Source organism: Theobroma umbraticum, unplaced genomic scaffold, assembly GCF_002168275.2.
Source record: "Theobroma umbraticum cultivar Fairchild unplaced genomic scaffold, ASM216827v3 scaffold_4.1, whole genome shotgun sequence".
In the NCBI taxonomy this organism is placed as follows: Eukaryota; Viridiplantae; Streptophyta; class Magnoliopsida; order Malvales; family Malvaceae; genus Theobroma; species Theobroma umbraticum.
This window is the reverse complement of record NW_018397258.1, coordinates 116875-137452: the sequence shown is the minus strand read 5'-3', so window position 1 is coordinate 137452 and position 20578 is coordinate 116875. Positions and strand designations below refer to the sequence as shown.

Here is a 20578-nt window from a genome sequence, read left to right as displayed (position 1 = left end):
AAAAAAAAACCGTATTTAAGAAGACGAGAATAGAAATACTTGTGTACTATGTGGTGATCCGTCGCCCATTGCTGAGTGCGCTTCTTCTATTCCAAACCTAACCGACTTCTCTTTATCAATTATAAATACATATTAGACAAAATAAAATTAAAATTACTAGAATTTCCTTTCTCTCTGTTGTTTATATGATTGAAAGGCTCAGATCAACACGACGATAGCTCTCTCCTCACCAGGTAAGTCTTACGTATCTCGATTTTTTTTCTTCAATTCCTCTTTGGTCAAGTCGTTGCCGCCACTGTCGATTTGTCGGCGTCATCCTTTTTTTTTATTTCTCTTTTTGAGTTTCTTGTGGTGCAGAATTTAAGAAATTTTAAATCGTTTTCTGCCGTATGCGACGGCCGTTGGATGTGTATTCCGGCGGATCGGATGTTTCGTAGATCTGCTCTTATTGTGTTGTTTGTTGGGTGTCATGCAAGAAACTAGTGCTGATATATCTTTCTATATTATAGGGTAATTTTATCTATAAGACTAGGTTTAAAAAGAAGATTATGTTTTGGCTGAAAATAATTATTGCTAAATTTTTGAAAGAAAAAAAGAAAAGCGAAATTGAAGTTTTAGGAGTCGATCAGGTGCTCATTGTCATTGAGAAATGAGAATATAGGAATATAAGCCTTTTTGATGTTGTAATTATGTTTGGTTATTGAAAAGTAGAGGCTTAATTCACAATTCTGCTTTTGTCAATGTGAATTTAACATTTCATGTTTAACGGGTCAGCATACTTTTGTGTCATATCTGCGTTTAGCCCATTGATTATTGCCAGTTAGACCTTAAGATACACTGCGATATCTAAATAGCTTGAAAGCTTTACTTGTCCAGCAGTGACTTCCTGTAAACAGCGTTTAGGTGTTGTTGGCTCTTAGCCAATGGAGAAAGGAGTGCCATCTAGCCTTTTTGTTAATGATGGTTCCTTCATGGAGAGGTTTAAACAGCTTCAACAACAGAAGGATGAAAAAGACAAAGCTGCTGCTGCTTTAGAGGAATCTAAACCCCCCAAAATTGTTAAAGGGTCTTCAGCTCCCAAGCCTGCTATTGCTCTTAACAAAATTTCCATGGATTTTAAGCACAATGATCCACGCAAGACCTCCCAAACTTCTTCCGGGGGCAAACTTGCATTCAGCTTGAAACAGAAGTCAAAGCTTGTGGCACCTCCTGTGAAGTTGGCTGCAGACGAGGATGAAGAGGACCAAGATGCAGGAAAGTTGTCAGATGACACGCCTGTAAAGCGGAAAAAGTTGTGTCAAGCAGATACCTCCGAACTAGCATCAAAACAAGTGGATGTTGGTAATTACTATTTTTATAAATTTTGTACTTATGTTGTTATGTGGCAGTTGGTGACTGGTGGTCCTTAAGGATTTACATAGGCTGAATGTTGGGATACATTTTCAACTGCAATGCGCACATGAATGTTTGAATTACTAACTTATTTTGCTGGCTGTCATATTCTCACTGACATAAATAGAGGCCTAGGTAATATCCTCTTCTCAACCAGAACTCTAGACCGATTTTGTTTTTTATTAACTTGTAATCTTTCAGCCAGCTAAAGAATTCCTTCTATTAGAAATCTTATATAGTCTTCTCTTCTCATAAAGAAAATTTTTACTAGACATCTAAGTTAAATAGCCCCCTTCATTAACTGCTGTGATTTATTAAGTCATCCGGCCATACGTCTTCTCTGATCTTAAAGTGATGGTTGAAGAGGGCAAAACATTCTTGAATATTTCTTGTCTCATGAATGCAGCTTATACCTTAAGTACCAATCAACATTGGTGGAAAGAGATGTTCAATGAAAGATTTGGAATATGTGGCAGGCCTGCTACAAGAGTAATTTGCATTCTCTTCTTCATGCTCTCGGTATTAATCAATTTTATAAGTGATATGCAGCACCACCTTCCCCAAGTGATCCCAATGTGAAGAAAGTTGCAGACAAACTAGCAAGTTTTGTTGCCAAAAATGGAAGGCAGTTTGAGCATATTACACGTCAGAAAAACCCTGGAGATACACCTTTTAAGTATGTTTGTTTTTGCATCATTCTTTTCGTTCTGTTTCTTTTTTTCCCTTTCTTTCTTTTTGGTTCCTATGTTTTGTGTGTTTGATATTATACTTGTTTGCAGATTCCTTTTTGATGAGAGCTGTTCTGATTACAAATACTATGAATTCCGGCTTGCTGAAGAGGAAAAAGCTCTTATACAGAACAAGGAATCTCAAACTCCTCAAAGTGGTTAGTATCTCAATCTCTTTTTTCCCCCTCGACCATAGTGTGAGGTAGCAATTTTTTGAAGTTATCTGCTTAGAGCTCTGACCATAATTCTTTGTGGAAGTTTGTTTAATGAAAAAAGTACCCTTTGCAATTATTTGTGCTTGTTACTTTAATCTTTGGTTATGCACCAGATAATAAAGATTGGAATTGCTGATAATACTCTATTAGGGTAGGAAATGGCTTCACAAATTTTAAAAATATGGGATTGTTGAATATGCGAAGATGATATGCCTGATCGTTCTGTAATGACATGATTATTGCTTTATTCAGGTGGTACAAGCTTTTCAGCTACTAAGTCCACAAGCAGCTCCCTTAGGTCAGGTCTGCAGCAATCAAGTTATCAAATGCCTGCCTCGGCTTTGTATGAGAATAATGAGGAGCCTAGATCTTCTGCGATGTCAGAAAGAAGAGCAGGTGATGATGCATGAGATACTTGTGTTGTTTTTATGTGATGTGTGTGAGTTTGGCTTTCCTTCATGTACAGATTGCAATATCTTGGATTATCAAGTTCTTTGATATAAATGTTGTTCATGTTTCATTTTTGAAGCAACTCCTTCATATCTCTACCTCTATGTCTATCTGTTTAAAGGATATTGATCATGCTTTCTGCTAATCAAACTGATCTGAAAGTGTTATTGTCCTGCTGTTGGGTTTTGATAATGACTACAATTTTCATTTACTTGTATTTCAGTATTGATCTATGCCTGTGACAGTCTAGTCTTTTTAATGATATAAATCATACTTTCTGCTATATAGTCCTTCTAGAGTGAATTTAATATAAACGACCTTAGAGTATTAGTACCTTGCTGTTGGATTTTGATATCAACACACATTATGAATGGACAATTTTATTCGCCTGAGTTATATTTCCATGCTCTTTTAAGTTGTAGGTTCATCCAGTGGCGCAACAGGTGCAGATCCTATAGCAATGATGGAGTTTTACATGAAGAAGGCTGCTCAGGAAGAGAAGATGAGACTGCCTAAGCAGTCCAAAGATGAGATGCCTCCACCTCCTTCCCTTCAAGGTGAATTTTTATCGTGATTGAAGTGTGTCTGCTTGTGTGTTCGCATGAGCGTGGTGTTTTTTTTTTTTCCTACTATAGCTGTCAATACTATCCACTTTTCCTTATTTATTCTTGTTTGGTGCGCTAGAAGAGAGGCCAGCTCTTTATGATAGAAAAGTGTTCAAATCATCATGGGTGTGCATTATCATTCCTCCACTCAGATAGAATCTTGAAGGGTTTTGGCTGCCTTGACTATCGATCGCGCTTTTCTGCACCACTAACTGTTGACATTATAAGTTATCACGGCGAGACTCGCGCAGAGAACGCAAAGATTTCATATCTGATAATGTTATGGTTGGCATAAACTTTTGTCAAAAATGTTGGAAAGAAGGGCTTTTCATCCTCTCTCTCTTGCTTTCTATTTCTTGCTCCAATATCTTGGCCTGTGTTAACCTACAGTGTCTTACATACAATAATTTATATCTGATCTAAATAATGAATCCTGAGAATTGAGATAAGAAAATTATCAAAGATGAAGGATGTAAATGTTTAATGGTAATTTTTCTTTTCTCTACCTTGCAATCTACTGCTGGTACAAATGCTAGAATTTTTTTTTATGTCATTTCACCTTTGTGGTATATTAGCAACTATTTTGAGGATTGTGTTTATTATCAAGCTTGAAGAGATTTTGGCAACCAAGTAAGTTAGATTGTTGCTGTGAGCTTAGAAGAGGCATCTCAGCCTTATTTTTCTTAATGAGATTGCTTCAGATGGTGAATTAACTTTCAGCGCTTTTCACTGCAGTTTAGTGAAGCAACCTTGATTTCTTTCATATCTGATTATGTGTTTTTATGCTGATTCTGGTTATGTTTCTGCAATGATTTGTGTCCTTGGAAAAAAAAAAAAAAAGATTGGCTTTTGGTATGCATCGTATCCTTTTTTCTCTTAAGTGAGAGGTTTAATACCTTTGCTGCATGGATTTCAGGTGAGGGTTTAGGAGCTCCAGAAAGGGTTATTTCAGATCCGATCTGGCTGGTGATGTAAAGATGAACAATTTGGGGGTTGGTGCTCTCATCCTGGAGAGTGACTCCAGAGGATGATATATATGAGCAGATATAGAAAACGAATTGCTTGGTTATCGATACAGACCAAATCCTCTGGTATATGATATGACTCGTGCCTTTTTCATTTTATGATATAAAGATTCTAGCCTTTGGTGAATATTTATGGCAATGTCCACAGATAGTTATAAACCTGCAGGAGTTATTGTGATAGAGGTATATTTGTTTTGATCTAATATTTGGTCCTTTGCAGAACAATCCTCGAAAGGCATACTATTGACGAAGTTGTGGAAGATAATCTACTCGAGGAGGCTGGTTGGAGGGAAATGAATCAAATGTAGTAAAAATGCTTATTGTTTTTTGTTATTATTATTATTTTAATTTTTTTGGTTTGTGACAATTTTCTAGGGAGACTGCCTTGTTACGTTTATTCAGTGTTTAATGACAAATTGTTTTGTACCCACATATATGACTGTTAACTGGTGATTGCCTTGTATGGAAGTGAAAGCACATGATTTGGGACTGTGTGCCTCTGGTGATGACTTCATGGAATCTGTTTTTCTGTGTGTCAAGGAGACGGGATAGGGGGCCAATGGTTGTGTCCAACTTATTTCAGCACGGCACAGAATGTGGTGGTTGGCTGTGAGGCCATTTTGGCTATCCACTAGATGCACAAGGCAGCAATTTCTATTAGCCGCTCGTGACTGGTGGATTTATCGGCGGAGCGATGACAATGACCAAGAGCCATCTGATTTGGCTTCCGATAACAACACAGCGTATGGTTTTTGGTCAGTCAGAAGAGTTATTTAAAACTCTCTTTTGGTCTTTAACAATGACTAGTGTATCAAGTAGTAAAAATAGGAGGTAAAACATACTAGAAGATGAGCTGTTTGATAAGAAGTGAAGAATAAAGTACAACTTTCATGTGGCTCCATTACCCTCCACGAGCAAACAGTTGCTTAACGCTTTAACGGCGTAGCCGACACGCGATTTGAAACTTTCTAATCGCTTCTTTTTGATTTGGCATTTCCTCAAGATTTCTTTAATTCCGCTGCTTTCTATTCTTGAGTCGAGATGAGGTTAGGTTTTCAGATCCCATATTTGGGAGATGCTTTTCGTTTCCGTGCTGACAGATATATATATAAAGAGAAAAGAAGAGTCGGGAAGGCACACAGGCTTGGACCCCGTCAGGTGTCAATCCCATGACGTAAATGCTCCCAGTTAGCACGATAGAAGAGAGTTAACAAGTCGTGAGCCATCACCAAATTAAAGGCAGAATAATTCCTCTCCTGAAATCGGGCTGCTTTGGTCTTTCTTGATTCTCAACCTCACTTGAATTTTTTTCTTTTTCAATTTGTTGCAAAGATAGACAAGAAGAACCTCACCACGTATCTCAAGCTCAGGATCGTGAATGGCTGGCTGGGAATAAAGTAAGATGGATGGTGGTTTGCTAGGACAGTAGGATCCTCTTATTTATTTAGTTGCAAGATGCACATACACATCTCCTTTTTTCCCGAAAACTTTCTCATGAATAAATCAATTAAGCACGCTACAGGAATATATCATTCTATCTATCACAACAGTACGACTAGTGTAGCGGAATCTGCGGGACGCCTTGTTTGCATCATGATGGAAATAATTATCATTCATTTAGTTAGGATTAACCACTCACATGTTCCTAAAACTGGGATCCAATTCTTGCGAAAAAAGTGACATCTAAATCCAGCTGGCCACGGCCCCCAGACTCAAGGGGTTCATTTGCCAAGAGATTAGGTTGAGTACACATCATATATTTATATATATATATATATATGTTTAGATTTCTAAATTAATTAAATGTATACTTATACAAGTGCTAGTAATGATTAATTAATTTAAGTAGAGAGTTAGTAATATTTTATATTATATCCAGTTTTGCAGTACTTTCAATCTGTCCTCATTTGAACTTAATTTCCTTCAAGAGTCTTCCAAGGTGAAGGCGGCTTCAAGTATGTGCTTTAATCACCCAACACCCCATCATGTATATTTCCAGGGCACAGCTAGCTTATCCTTTTTTATGTTTCTTGGTGATGGCTAGCTCATCTTAAACAATCTTACTTCAAGATTTATATATAATGAACTTTTGAATAAAGTTATTGGGTTCCTTTTGATTTATAAATGGTATGTCCAAATTCTGATTGCGTAGCATGCAAAGAACATATATAATTTTGCTGTCTAAAATATTCTTAACTTCTATCAAAATGGTCAGATTCGAATATATCTGGCATTTAAGAACAAAAGTATTTGTTTGATTCTGTGTATTGATAGAGAGGGAAGGAAAAAGAGATATATATATATATATATATATATATATTCCAATATTAACCAATGCTAGCTAGTGCCATTTTATCAACAAAACCTAACCCCATCTCATCATCTAATGCCAGAATAGCTACAAAAAGTGCACGCCTATCTATGCTGCTCCATTCAGCATAATGCCATGCCACTCTCTGCTGGTGTTGGATGGTGACCAACGAAATGAAAATTAAAGGAAAGGCTCTTTTGTTTCATTGGTTGAATTAGAATGATATAGAAAATTAATTAGCATTAGCAGGTGTTATTAAAAGGCTGAAATCTTGAGCATATATAATCTTGCCTTTAGCTTTTGATTACCTGTGTTTCCCTTGGATCATTTCTATATGTGTGTATATGTATATTTTGTTGAAATTAATAAAACAGTAGCAGCAAGCGTTACGTAATTAAATTAGGGAGAAACAAAAGCTCACTACTCGTCAGCTTGTTTGTATGTGTTGAAGTGATCACAGTTTGCTGAAAAAATGCATGAATCATGGTAAAAGAGGAAATTGAAGTTGCCAAGACAATGGAATGCATGTGAGACGAGCGGGGAAGGAGTATGACATGCACTACGCTACCTTCAAGTTCAAGGAGTCGAATAGGACGAACGACTAATATACTTGTGGAGTCAAAGAATCTAATTGGCCTTTTTTCCTTTTTCTGTTTCTGGCTGTTTTATCTTTAATTTACATGGCCATGGAATGACCTTATTAGTTTGTAGAGAGAAATAATAAGAATAATACTAATAATTCTTGGGCGGTAACAGTGAGACTATAACTATGACTTGAGTGAGCAAAGGGAAAAGAATCGTCTCAAGATGTGATGTATATATACGGGACTTGCTCGTAAAATGTTTGCTGTGCATTGGTAGTCGGCAGGGTTACGTTGAATTAGACCAGCCTCCTGACCTAAATGATTCGTTCTTGGGTATTAATAATTTGTTGAATAAATTCATCAAAACTTGTTAACAAGTTTATATATATATATATATAGTCGCTGAAAAAATAATATAATGGGAAACTCCATATATAAAGTGGTTGTTTGGATCTTTCCTAAGCCGTAAATAACCAAATAATGTCAAAGTAAATAGGTAAAACTAATTACTTGGGTATGCCATTTTCCAAACTTCAAACCATGTGTAGGCGCCACAACTTTATTGAAATTTAATCGGTTTAAACTTAATTTTGACTTCTTGGCAAGCCGTCGTTTACTGGATGTGCGGCTATATATGAAGAAGCCGATGAAGACGGTCAAAGGTGGGCCGACGACACCCCCCTCCTTTTCTGTTCTTGGATCTTGGATGAATGTGTGGATCGATATGACTTTGTTTCCTCACGACTTGAGAGGGTTGACATTGGCATACAAGGTCAACTGGTGTAGGAGCCATCAGCCATATATGGACAATTAATTGAACATAAATAACTAAATAGCTAATTAAGATCACGAGATTAGCGTGGGGCTTAATTATTTTGAACAGTTTGGTGATGGAAATTGCTATAATTAATATTATCAATTCTCCTTTGAATGTTGATTATATATGTAATGCAAAACCACTTGCAAAATATTCTTTCATTAGATTAAACGACAGCACCGGTTTTGCTTAATTTTGGTGTAATAAGTTAAGGGTAGGGATCAATTAATAATTACCTTGACCAAGACCCTTTCTTATTTTGTCCTTTTATCTTGCCAATGCATTGAATCTTGAATATATATATGTATATATATATATATATATATATATATATTACCAATTAATAATGTCGACTCTCGACAAATAAATATCCAAATGGAATTAATGTATGCTACATCTACACCACCCAATAACTAGACTTTCTTCATAAGAAAAATAATGGTCAACGTATACAATCAATGTAAAGTTAGTTTTTTTTTGAAGATATGTTCAGTTTATATACATATATAATAACATGCACCTAAGAAGTTCTTAATGTATTGCTAATACACGTGAATCTTTCCATCAAGAGTGGAATTTCTTTTCTTTTCTTTTCTTTTGACCCATTATCGATTTTAATTAATCATATATGTATTTGATTATATCAAGTTGATTTTTTATCAATGCTAGCTCTTTTCTTTTTTGTTGTATGTTGGTCTAATTAGCCCTTCATATTTCTCTCTAGAAAATGATTACTGCTCCATATACCATTTCATTTCCTGAAAGCCAAGAAATCACAGACAACCAAGGAATTAATGTGGCCTGAACCTAATAGATATAATTGGAAATGAAGTTCTTCTTCTTTCACAACCATATTCCCTATATATATATATATATATATTAAGAAGAAAAGCAAACAGTCAATTCTTGTTTGAGTGTGAACATAAACCTGGGAGAGGCTATTAATTCGAACATGTGGGGGGCTTCATGGAAATGAGGAATAATACTACGTACTCAAGTACTAAGTTGTATTTTGTACGTTTGACAGTCGACCAACAAAACCCTTTAACGGTATGTCAATACCGCTCCCCAGTTCCCATGCTTTTGTGAACAACTCAAGAACCCAAAAGGGGTTTTTATGGTTTTATTTTATACAAAATATTGCATGAATAATATATATCCTGATCAGCAGTCAGCAGGAACTCCAAAACCAGGTTTTACAAAACCAAAGGATGGATGATTTTGACCTCAAAACCGCTATGAATACAGCTCACCAAATAAACTATGAGCCTGCAGCAGAAATTTGTAGATGGATAAGGCTGCTCAATATTATATTCCTAGTAATTGCAAGAGTCCTACAATACAAGGGTCTAATGTGCAGCAGCAGATTGAGATTGCCTCTTCCATTGACCCAAAGAACACCACCAAAGCCATCGCTATTAATTGATACGGCACGTTTTAGTCCCCACGTGCATTCACTGAACCCTCCATCTTAGACTTCAGACGCCTGGCTTGACCCATAAGTAAAGCATCATATGCTTTCAAGGATAGATAAGGTTGTTTTCTTGCAACTTTGAAACAAACCCACCACACGAAAATCATATAGCAGTAGCAGTAGCAGTAGCAGTAGCAGTACTGTATGCACAAAACATCACTGTCTGTTTCCACAAACGGATGCTGGCTGGCTGACATATCCTCGAAACGGCTTAACCCAGACCCAGTAATTTAAAACTCCATTTCAGGGTAGTTTAGTCAGCCTATGCATCTTATCTGCTTACATTGCATTACATGTGATGTTACATGGACCACATTACATCATCAATGGCTTGTCTGCTATAAGTACCCCATGTCAAGGGTGTTTACGAAACAGTATAGTTTATAGGTGTACCTCGAGGGGAGACAAGATTGTTGGCCTCTGCTGCCCTTTGCGCTCGCTCCCTGCCCTTTCTAGTTCTTCTCTCTTTTTGGTTTTTTATTGATTTCAGTGTTCTCTGCAGAAAAAAGAAAAAAGAGTTTTAGAGTTTAGATTCAGACCGACAAATCTGAAGGTATTTTGAATGATCAAAATCCAATTTTTTCTTTGGCTGTCAAGTGCTGCTTCCTCTTGTAGAATACCTGAACATACATGTACTGTACATATGTCTTCTTTTCTCTTTGTCTGAAGCTGTTTTCATGGAAAAAGAACAAAATTCAAGAAAGATTCTAACGTAATGAAAAGCTGGTTTACTTTTCTTGAATGCTTTTCCACTCATTCCCTCTATGTTTTAGTGCTTAATTTAGAACTTAAGCTTTAACTTTGAACAGTAGTATCTCAGGGCTGGTGTGGTGTGAATGCAACTAGTTTCCATGGGGAGTCTCTCTGAAATGTCAATTCTTTTACCTTTTCCTTGGCAGCTATTCGGCCAATTTAACTTGAAGAAGCAGGTTTCCTCTTGGGTGTTTTCTCCAATTTTGAAGAAGCAACCTCCAGAAGTTTAAGCAAAGTTTTGAAGTTGGGAACTTAAGAAGATCAAGCAATCTTCATAATTGGAATCTTTTATAGAAATTATCAGGTGTGGACATTGGATACAGTATTACTTTCTTTTTCATTCATTAGTTATAGAATCTGTGCTTCAAGCTTAGCATGAAATCAAACACAAAAGGAAAAGGAATTGTTGGAGCTCAATTATCATTGATGTATGTTTTTGGTTGTTCACAGGAATCCTCGAAAGACATGAGTGTTTTATACAGCTCTAATTTCAAGTTTCCAGATGGAGAATTGAGAAAGAAGCAAGAATTCACGGATTCAAGTTACTATCTTGAGCAAAATCACCAGCATAATTCTGGTCTAATGCGCTATCGCTCGGCGCCAGGCTCATTCCTTGAGAACCTTGTGAATGGTAGTGTCACCGCAAGTGCCACCGGATTCGAAGATTATCGCGGTGTCCGATCTTCAACTCCTGAAATGGAAACATTCTTTATGGTGTCTTGTAATGGTTCGGGTAATTCCAGTTGTCATGATGTGCAAGAATATGGAGAGAAATCTGTGAAGCAAGAAGAGTCGCAGCCTATTTCTCAACAGAATGGATGTTCTAATAGTTCAGAAATAATGTATCAAAGCTTACCAGTGCATAGTTTGGCAAATGATAATACAGTTAGTGTTGCTAATAGCATGGAGAGTTCATTTGGTCTTAGTAGCTCTTTGGGATTGGAGAATTCGATGCAAGCAAAGCCGGGTAATGAAAATGGCTGCAATCTTGTTAGGCAAAGCAGCTCCCCCGCAGAATTTTTCTCCAACCTTGGCGTAGATAATGGTACGAACCTTTCATCTCGTTCTTAATCAAGTTTGTATGATCATTTGTTTATTCTTAATTTCTTCTGATGCTCTGTTTCTTGAGAAAGTTGCCAATCCATACAAACTTTTGCATTGTTTTGATCTCCGATGTGATTGCCTGGGAGCAATGCTTCCTTCAAGCTGCAAAAGATGGATTTTTAATGAAAGTCTTTCTGTTATTAGAGTTGACTTTTACTCGTGTAGTCTGGCAAAGGAAAGGTTTATCTTGCAAATTCTTAGGATGAGAGAATGAGAAAAACTATAAATGGAAAGGAATTTGGGTTGGGGTTGTTCTAAATTTAATATAGATGCTAGCTATGCAGAGAGAAATTTGTAAATTTCTGGTTCCCTGTGCTTTGATTGTTTCTTAACTTGATACATCTTTGGTGATGCTATGGTTATTAATCATCACCTCGATTCTTAATGACTGGCAGGTTTTAATGTAATCGGAAAAGCGAGCACTTTCCGGGCTTGCGATGGTACTAATGATGAAACTACAGCCACCGGTAGTGGTAGGTTGTATAATAATCATATCAGCTTCTCCTCTGGGCCATCTTCATGTTCAAGGCATATGCCTCGAATCCCTGAAGTTGAGAGTGAAAGCATGGGATTGAGTGGTCCTGAGACTGGAAGCTTGGGCAATGGTAATGGTAGCAATGGGCACTTCGTGTCAAACTTGGGGACCGATTCTTGGAATAATGCTTCACTCAGTGGCCTGAAGAGAGCGAGAGAAAGTGATGGGGACTTATTTCGTAATTTAAGCAGATCACAAACTCAGGTAGCTGGCACTTCCAATTCATTGCTTGAGTTTTCTTCATTCTGCTAACATTTGTTTGAATACTGATATTATTAAACTTTAATCATAATCAGGATTACAGCGACCGTTCTACTGCTTTGAGACACCATTTGAGTTTGCCTAGGACTTGTGCGGAGATGGCTGTTGTAGAGAAGCTTTGGCAGTTTCAAGGCTCGGTCCCTTGCAAGATTCGAGCCAAAAGAGGTTGTGCTACTCACCCACGGAGCATTGCTGAGAGGGTATGTTTCATCATTTAAACATTCTTCATTCGTATTCTCAGTTTTCCTAGATTCATGAGCTTACTGTCCCACTCCCACCCAAACAAGACACAGCCTTCGAAAATTTGCCAGAGTTTTTCATATTCATTCACGAGCGGGTCTTTAATTCTGTTCGTTGTGGTATGCAAACTCCAGGTGAGAAGAACAAGGATTAGTGAAAGAATGAGGAAACTGCAAGGTCTTTTCCCGAACATGGAGAAGGTAGCTTAGACCCTGCATCTGTCATTCTACACATCCTGACAATAATCAGAGCTTAGTAACAAGATATAAAGGGACTCAATTCTCTGTTTTTTCTTGGCAGCAAACAAATACAGCAGATATGTTAGATATGGCAGTTGAGTACATTAAAGATCTTCAGAAGCAGGTCAAGGTATATGATAAAAGACACAGCCTCAAAAGGAAAGTTTTCACATGAAACTCGAAACCAGAACACCTCCTCACAAAAATGCTGTTTCTTTTTCTTGCAGACACTCACGGATGCTAAAGCAAAGTGCACGTGTTCTAGTAAACAGAAACACTACTCAAACCTTTCTACCTGATTAGTTTCTGTACAGACAGCGATAGTTGAGAAGGGGGAGAAAGTTGGTAACTAGTCATTTGTAGCGCATTGGAGAAATAATAGAAATGTTGAGAGCTTGTGCATGTAAAGTAGGTTGCAGCTGTAACCTTGGTGTAAGACCCTGATCCAGATCCTGTAGGCTGATATCTTATTGATTAATGTATTCACTTTCAAGTCTCTCAATAATATATATAGTTTATTCTGTAATTTTATCATTTCAGCCACAGTCGGCCCATCCAGCCCCAGGGCAAGATCAGTACATACAGATCGCTCAAAGTAATGCTAGTCAATTTTTGTTGATTTTAAATGACAAACTGAAGGGTGGATTTGATATATATGATGAACTCATAGCCATGTTCTAAATCAATTGATGAGACATAACGTAATTGGTTATGAGCATGTTACTACTAGCAAGAAAAAGAATTTTTTAATAATGTAACAAGCCCAGAAATCTGTTACAACAAGTGCTGTCGACCACAGCAATACTAAACAATGCTTGATACATTCCTATTGATATATGCATACTTACACCACCAAAAGTTTTCAACTATTTATTATTTTTGAAAGATACTGTTATTTTTGTTTTTTTCTAAACTAGTATTAATTGCCTTTGAATAGTGACATAATTACCTTTGCGAATACTGAAAATAGTAACTTATAAAATATTTACTACTCCTATATTATAGTAAAGAATTAGCTTTGACTTTTCCTTTACCTTTTTGGAAGAGTCTGTCTGATTCGCCTCTTCGGCCTGCCTGCCACATTGTCAATTGGCAAAAGGCTTAGTTTTCTTTCTTTCTTCCTGTTATGCCTTCAACTTTCCTAGAAAGTGTACTCTCTGTCTATGTGATTGTTAACTCCGTAACAGGGTCGGGTCGGGTCCAGTAGTAAATCCAGCGAGAGAGAGCGAGCGATCGAGTTTTTTCAAGTCGGGGTAGGATCTTGAAATTTTGTTTCAAGTGAGAATTGTTTGACTCGTAAGATAGATAGAGAAAGAGATGTCGAGTTTGCAAAGGGATTTCAATCAGAAGATAGATTACGTGTTCAAAGTGGTGCTGATAGGAGACTCAGCAGTGGGGAAATCGCAGCTCTTAGCGCGCTTCGCAAGGAATGAATTCAATATCGATTCCAAGGCGACGATCGGCGTCGAATTCCAAACCAGAACTCTGCTTGTCGATCACAAAACCATCAAGGCTCAGATTTGGGATACAGCTGGTCAAGAGAGGTATGTAACCTCTACCTCCAGAGTTCTCATAAATGCATCAGCATCCACTGTAACAATGGATTGCACTCAGGACCATTTAAGCTTTATTAAAGCAGAAAACATGAATATGATTTACTGTGTGTGGGAATTGGGATGATGCCCATTGTCAACCATTGAGAACTTGCCTTTTCCTACACTGCTTTGATCATCTTGAGATTGAGCTGGATCATACCATGAGCTTATAGTTGGTAGCTTATTCTCTGTACCTTTTCATTCTCCTGTGATCGTTTTCTTCATCAGTTGTAAAACCATATATGATTCATGGATATAGTAAGGGCTAAGGAACATTCTTCCTTGACATATGATGGCTAGCACATGAATGAGATGTAAGTGCATGCGCATATTGCTGAAAAGTTAACACACTCTGTTAGGTGATCAAACAGAGATGAGTCTCTTAATTCTTTCTTTGCGAATGTGTTCTAATGCTTTAAATGATTAAAGCATCCTAACATCAGATTAGGTTTTCCTTGTTCGATGTGTGGTGTTGGTGGTTCACCCAGGTACCGGGCGGTTACAAGTGCATATTACAGAGGAGCCGTGGGGGCAATGCTGGTCTATGACATAACTAAGCGTCCATCATTTGATCATGTTGCAAAGTGGCTAGAGGAACTGCGTGGACATGCAGATAAAAATATTGTGATAATGCTTGTGGGCAACAAGTCTGACCTCGGCTCCCTTCGAGCTGTACCCGTAGAGGATGCTAAAGAATTTGCACAAAGGGAAAGCCTCTTCTTCATGGAGACATCAGCCCTTGAGGCCACCAACGTGGAATCAGCTTTCCTTACAGTTCTAACAGAAATATACCGAATCATCAGCAAGAAAAACCTGGTAGCCAATGATGAACAAGAGTCTGGAGGTAATGCATCACTTCTCAAGGGAACCAAGATCGTCGTCCCTGGACAGGAGCCAGAAACAGGAGGAAAGAGTTCCAGTTGTTGTGCATCATCCTAGGAGTTTCTCCTTTCAACTAACGCATGTGGGGAATGGTGCTATCTATAGGGCTAGGAAACACCCTTCTTTAAGTGCTCTCTCTTCCTTTGAGCGAGTCTTATCCATCTAATTTTAGTAGCATCATACCATCTTTATGTGTCAGGCCAGGGATCCTTTGCAGAGATTTGGTGTATCAAGTAATCGCATTTCAGTTGTTATTGTTGATTGGTGCATAGGTTTTGGTTCAAACCTGCAATGATGTAATGTATTTTACGTGAAGATCTGGCTTGTAATCTGTATCTGACTCATAAATTCTCACATGGTTCGGGGATTATTTAGTTGCCAGTAAATTTTCTCAATTATACAAAGTACGCTAAATTGCAGTTTGTGATTTGTATTTGTTCAAGTCATACTAGCCGTACCGGCGCTCATTTTTAACTTACACATAATAATAACTAATAACAAATTTAATGCTCAAAGTATGCTTTTAGCCTGAATAAAGGCTGGGAAAGCGTATCTTTCTGAATCTCTAAACAAGTAGTAGCACAGCAGGAAGACACGTTCATATTATAAAAGAAAATAGAGCCAATGGACTCTCACCAAACGAAACAAACTCTAATATGCAACCAAAAGACGAAGAAGTTTGACAACACAAGCCCACAAGCTTACATATACTACATTTCATCTATCCTTTTATTTTGGGCAATCTACCAATAGTACTAATTGGGAAAGGCGCTCACGAGCTCTCCACAAACTTATTCATAAAAATCACACATGCATCTACTTCATTATATCACCTGCATCAGAAAAAAGTTTTAACGAATCATTAATTTGTGGACATAAGGAAAAACATGAACTATAATTTCCTTTTAGGATAACTATTAGAGAGGGAAAGAAGGAAAGAATACATGGCTCAAAGTTGGCAGTGCATTTCTCAGGGAGCTGCAGGGCCATGTTCCGATCAACACCAGATATGGGAGGGCCATTTACAAGAACACACAGACAAGGTTGCCCCAGAGCTTTGATGGCATTGCAGCAGGCCTCATTTGGTGGAATAGGGCTAAAGGGGGCAACTGCTGCTCTGCAGGGTATTAGCTGCACGAGCGCTGAGAAGAAGGTGCTGCTACAAGCAGAGCCCTCGCTGTGCTCCAGCAAACCTGTTAGGACAAACACAAAAACCAAAAATGGCAGAGCCTTGGAGTCAAAAAGCTTCATATTTAAGCTCTAATTAATCACCCTTAGAATGCTTTCCTCTGACAAGGAAATTGTCTCGCCAAGCAGACATCTATATATATGAAAGCCACTCATGTCATGCGATTAGGTACCTCTATCCTAACCACAGATCATACACTTCGTGCCATTTCTATGCTGATTCTGCTTTTGATCTGATTTTCACAGAGAAACTGACTCTTTTAACTTTTAAAACAGTTAGTAAACCAAAATTTCATGACTCTTTTAACTTTTAAAAATTTTGAGTAATACTGATATTGGTTACTCAGAGCTTAAAACCTGAAAAAGATGTGGATTATGTTAGTCAGCTGTTCTCAGGCATACCTGTCATGGTCAACTTTGCTGCATCAGAAATCTGTGCCACAGGATACAAAATGGCTTTCCTTTATTTTCTAAACACTCAGTAGATTACCTGTTTCTCATCATCAATTGGCTGTATGTTGACCATGCCACAAGCTAATCAGGATGCTTTATAATAAGAGACTGATATGCACTTAGCATAGGTGCTCCCACTCCTTCCCCCCACCCCAACCAAAAAAGAAAAATGCAAAACAAATTGGGATCCATGTTATCAAAATGGTGATAATTTAATATTCATGTCCATCCCATTCAGCAGTGAAATGACTGCATCATTCTTATTTAAATGAAATTTATGCACTAATACAATCATAGAGACAACTAACAAAGACATTGAAAAAGCAATGTTCTATATTTTAAATGAATTTGCAAGAATCAACAGAAATATTAGACCATGTAACATTTTAAATACCATAATGTTGACCACCTTTCTTGCAAATAATCTAAACCAAATACCCTTGAAAGGTCATTTGCATCTTGGAACAACAATAGTGTATGATTTATTATATAACGGGAAACAAATTTATCACGATTCCCCTTTATTTCCTTTCAGATTAATTACTGCAAGCTCTTGTTCAACAAATTCTCCCGCACATATAGGCGGATATTTGCTGGCAAGGGGTGATTTTGAAAAGTGGCCGAGAGGCTTTAACACTGCATCTGAAGCTATGTGTGCGAACAACTGCACAAGACCAAAAAATATCTCAAAACTGTTGTTTTTCAAATGCCAAATTGATGGCTAAGATATGGTTCAGTTCACTCACTGTCGAGGATACTCTCCATAGGCTATGATTTTGCTCAGATGCCACCTTTATAGCATCAATTGTCCTCTTTGTGACAACAACTTCATGCATACCAGCTGTGCACTCACCAGCAGTCAACCATTCTATCTGCACAGGACAGAGGAGTGACAATGAAATAATTATTGTGTGTAATGCATGATGCTTAATTCAATATACCAAGGAAGAAGTTAATTAAATCACTATCCACAAAGTTTCCAAAATTACGGGCAAAAAAATGATGGAACTAAAAAAATTTAAAAACTCCAAGAATTTCTAGTTTTTCATTCTCAGTCCAATGGCTGAGATATGCAAGGGTAGCTCTAGCTCATACCCAAAAGGCTGTGCTGTTCTAACTGTGCACTTTCATTTACATTTGTATATTCTCTACCATCTATGGCACTCGACCATTTGCATTGAGCAATGATGTCTCTCAATCTTAACGTACAAAGAATTACATAAGCTTGCTATAAATAAGACATGAAGGGAGATGCCAATGAAAGAATATCAATCATAGGAAAATCACCATACGGAAAATTAAACCAACTTTTCTGATCATTAGAACAGGGCATCTAGACATGTGACTTTTTTTTTTGGAAGATGTATTACATTGTTTACCTAGAAAGACAGTAACTAGGTTGGCTAACCGGTTCACAGGCAATAACTATCATTATCATGAAGCAATAGACATCAGTGCTCACATTCTTACCTGCTTTCCAGTCTGAATTAGAAGACATCCTACAGGAACCTTCACCTCAACCTTTTTCCCATTCCTTAACCAAATGTTTAGACCAGGGAACCTACTCCTTCCATGAATAGTTAAAAAGTTAAGGTCATAGTGGTAGCCTGCAAACACAGTGCCCTCCTGTCCATAACATCTGAGGTCACTCCCTGTTGGAGCTAGAAGATGTGGCCCCTGGATTTGGAAGGCAAAATGATTTCTTGTCAAGTGCAAAATATAGATAAGTGATAAGCTTCCCAACAAAAAATGAAAAAGTATATAATGTGCACCATCACTCTATTGCAAACAAAGAATATATAGCATGAGACGCCATGACTTAAAAACAAGATCACTACCACAAAAAATAGTGAAACAAAGAACCTCATCAAGGTAGCACTAATATTGCTTATCCCACAATGAAAAAGTAGAGATATATGGATCCCACTAAAAAAAATAAGAAAGAGAGAAAACCATGAAAAGTAATTGGTGCGCCTGCAAGCCAACAAAGCCTTAAATAGACCATTCATAATCTTCATTTCTCATTCCTATTATTCCAGATACTTTTTATCACAAGAATGAACAGCAGTAAGTTGGAAGGAAGACATTGATGTAGGAATACTTAAAAAGTTCAATCTGAAACTGATTATTTCATACCTGCTTCATAAGGGAAGTAAATGCATCTTTTGGCAGCCCAAACCCAATTGCTGCCATTTCAGCAACAGCCTAAGCAAGAATAGCAACATACTAACTTTAGTCTTCAGATAAAATGGATCACATAAAGGCAAGCAAATCAACAACGACTCACCTCTATTGCTGATATCATTTTGTATCCCCAAGAGTCCATGGTCTCTTTCCATTCAGGGAAACCTTCAGGTATGACAGGTTCAGAATTAAGTTCCTGCAAGGAAGGAAAAATGAAGAGAATGAAATCAGCATAAGCCTTGATATCATTTGAACATGTTTGCAAGAGAAGAGAAGAGAAAGATATGAGACCTGAAAGCGGGTATTCAAAGGGCGAGGCCCTACTCTCCACATGTATCGCCACTTGGGATCGGGCCCCTTGGGAGTGTATGGTTGGTGCTCTTTGGGCATTGCCCTTAACTTCTCTTGCATTTCTCTATCGACCAAGCTTCTTGGAACTTCCACACCCTCTGGTGTTACTCCTACCTGTAATATCCATTTGGATAAAAAGTAAAATCAAATATTTATATGGTTTTTGCTGAAACAAACAGATATCCGAGTAAGAACTAAGAAACCAACACAATAAGATCTCCCTTGATCTTTTTATGGAGAATATATAGGTGGAGATGTAAGCTTCTTTTGTTTCATTTGGAGAAAGCAAAAGAACCTAATTGAGTCAATTTATAATATTTAAGTATTTTACAGGGCAGCACCTCAATAAACCGATGAGAAAAAAGTTTTGAAGTATACATATAACTTTGAATGTTCTCCTAAAATCTTATCTGCGCAATGAAATAAGCATCTTCGACTTTTCAGAAATAATTTCCACTCTTTTCCACATATCAGTCGAACTTGTTTCGCTCTCCACCACACATTTCAACCAAACAACACAACACAAAAACTCTATACGGCTAGTTCAAAATTCTAGCAAGCATCCAAATTGCAATGAAAGTTCTTCAGCAGCCAAACAAATCAGAAGAACAAAAATTAGATAATGAACGATAATTACAGAGAAAAAGAAAAGGCGAACCTGGTAATGCAGATACGGACGCTCCTGCAAGCGCTTGAACTCGGCAGGCTTCTCGAAGTAGTTCTCCATCATATCAATGAACCGATCGTTGTCTTCCGCCGTACAACGCGGATCCTTAACCAGTAACGCCCCCGTTTCCTTAAGCAGTCGACTCAATTCACGGCACAACTCGCTGAGTCCACTCGCTCGCTTCGCTGACTGACCATCCCTATTCCCAGCGATCTCCAAATACGGTGCTAGATCTATCACCGGTAGCTCCATTTGTCAATTTCTTTTCTTTTCTTTTTTAAAGAATATTTGGTGCCGAATTTTGGATTCTCTATTATTTTTTTCCTCGTCCTTTTAAAGGGAGAATACGTGAAGTTTAGTTTAGAGAGAGCGAGAGGGAACAAATACCGCGGGCCGTTTTGTGATGGCGGGAGAGGGGAATCTTATAGGGTGCGCCGGGGCGTACGATTTGGAATTTCCTTTTAAGTTGGAAGAATTTATGTAGTAACTAGTCTAAATTCTTTTTTTGTCAAAATAGAAGGAAAA

The 20578-nt window shown here is 37.7% G+C and overlaps 5 protein-coding genes across 6 annotated transcripts; 3 read left to right on the top strand and 2 right to left on the bottom strand.

Annotated features, from left to right (window-relative positions):
• Window positions 1–884: 884 nt before the first annotated feature.
• On the top strand, window positions 885–4778 carry LOC110413231 (SWAP (Suppressor-of-White-APricot)/surp domain-containing protein / D111/G-patch domain-containing protein). Its single transcript, XM_089783038.1, is given in 10 exon segments — window positions 885–1341; window positions 1942–2068; window positions 2172–2278; window positions 2588–2731; window positions 3202–3342; window positions 4136–4348; window positions 4351–4390; window positions 4392–4444; window positions 4447–4481; window positions 4636–4778. Coding segments are annotated over 10 exon segments (1305 nt in total). The 5' UTR covers window positions 885–923; the 3' UTR covers window positions 4663–4778.
• Window positions 4779–9976: 5198 nt separating this feature from the next.
• LOC110414453 (transcription factor bHLH130-like) lies at window positions 9977–13259 on the top strand. The gene is made up of 8 exons (XM_021425649.2): window positions 9977–10154; window positions 10501–10658; window positions 10805–11399; window positions 11854–12197; window positions 12290–12454; window positions 12629–12694; window positions 12795–12863; window positions 12961–13259. The coding sequence occupies exons 3-8, from the start codon at window positions 10820–10822 to the stop codon at window positions 13030–13032; spliced, it is 1296 nt and encodes a 431-aa protein (XP_021281324.1). The 5' UTR covers window positions 9977–10154; window positions 10501–10658; window positions 10805–10819; the 3' UTR covers window positions 13033–13259.
• A 529-nt stretch (window positions 13260–13788) lies between these two features.
• On the top strand, window positions 13789–15639 carry RABA4C (RAB GTPase homolog A4C). Of its 2 annotated transcripts, none has more exons than XM_021425652.2 (2): window positions 13789–14277; window positions 14777–15639. In XM_021425652.2, the coding sequence occupies exons 1-2, from the start codon at window positions 14163–14165 to the stop codon at window positions 15265–15267; spliced, it is 606 nt and encodes a 201-aa protein (XP_021281327.1). In that variant the 5' UTR covers window positions 13789–14162; the 3' UTR covers window positions 15268–15639. The 2 variants fall into 2 exon arrangements, with proteins under 2 accessions (XP_021281327.1, XP_021281326.1); XM_021425651.2 differs by having other exon boundaries at window positions 13795–14277; window positions 14817–15639.
• An 84-nt stretch (window positions 15640–15723) lies between these two features.
• LOC110414457 (Bifunctional inhibitor/lipid-transfer protein/seed storage 2S albumin superfamily protein) lies at window positions 15724–17072 on the bottom strand. The gene is made up of 2 exons (XM_021425653.2): window positions 16155–17072; window positions 15724–16043 (listed from the first exon to the last, which is right to left on the bottom strand). The coding sequence occupies exons 1-2, from the start codon at window positions 16459–16461 to the stop codon at window positions 16027–16029; spliced, it is 324 nt and encodes a 107-aa protein (XP_021281328.1). The 5' UTR covers window positions 16462–17072; the 3' UTR covers window positions 15724–16026.
• A 135-nt stretch (window positions 17073–17207) lies between these two features.
• On the bottom strand, window positions 17208–20472 carry LOC110414454 (2-oxoglutarate (2OG) and Fe(II)-dependent oxygenase superfamily protein). Its single transcript, XM_021425650.2, has 7 exons — window positions 20045–20472; window positions 19327–19500; window positions 19139–19231; window positions 18988–19056; window positions 18322–18528; window positions 17598–17723; window positions 17208–17515 (listed from the first exon to the last, which is right to left on the bottom strand). The coding sequence occupies exons 1-7, from the start codon at window positions 20303–20305 to the stop codon at window positions 17360–17362; spliced, it is 1086 nt and encodes a 361-aa protein (XP_021281325.1). The 5' UTR covers window positions 20306–20472; the 3' UTR covers window positions 17208–17359.
• Window positions 20473–20578: the final 106 nt, after the last annotated feature.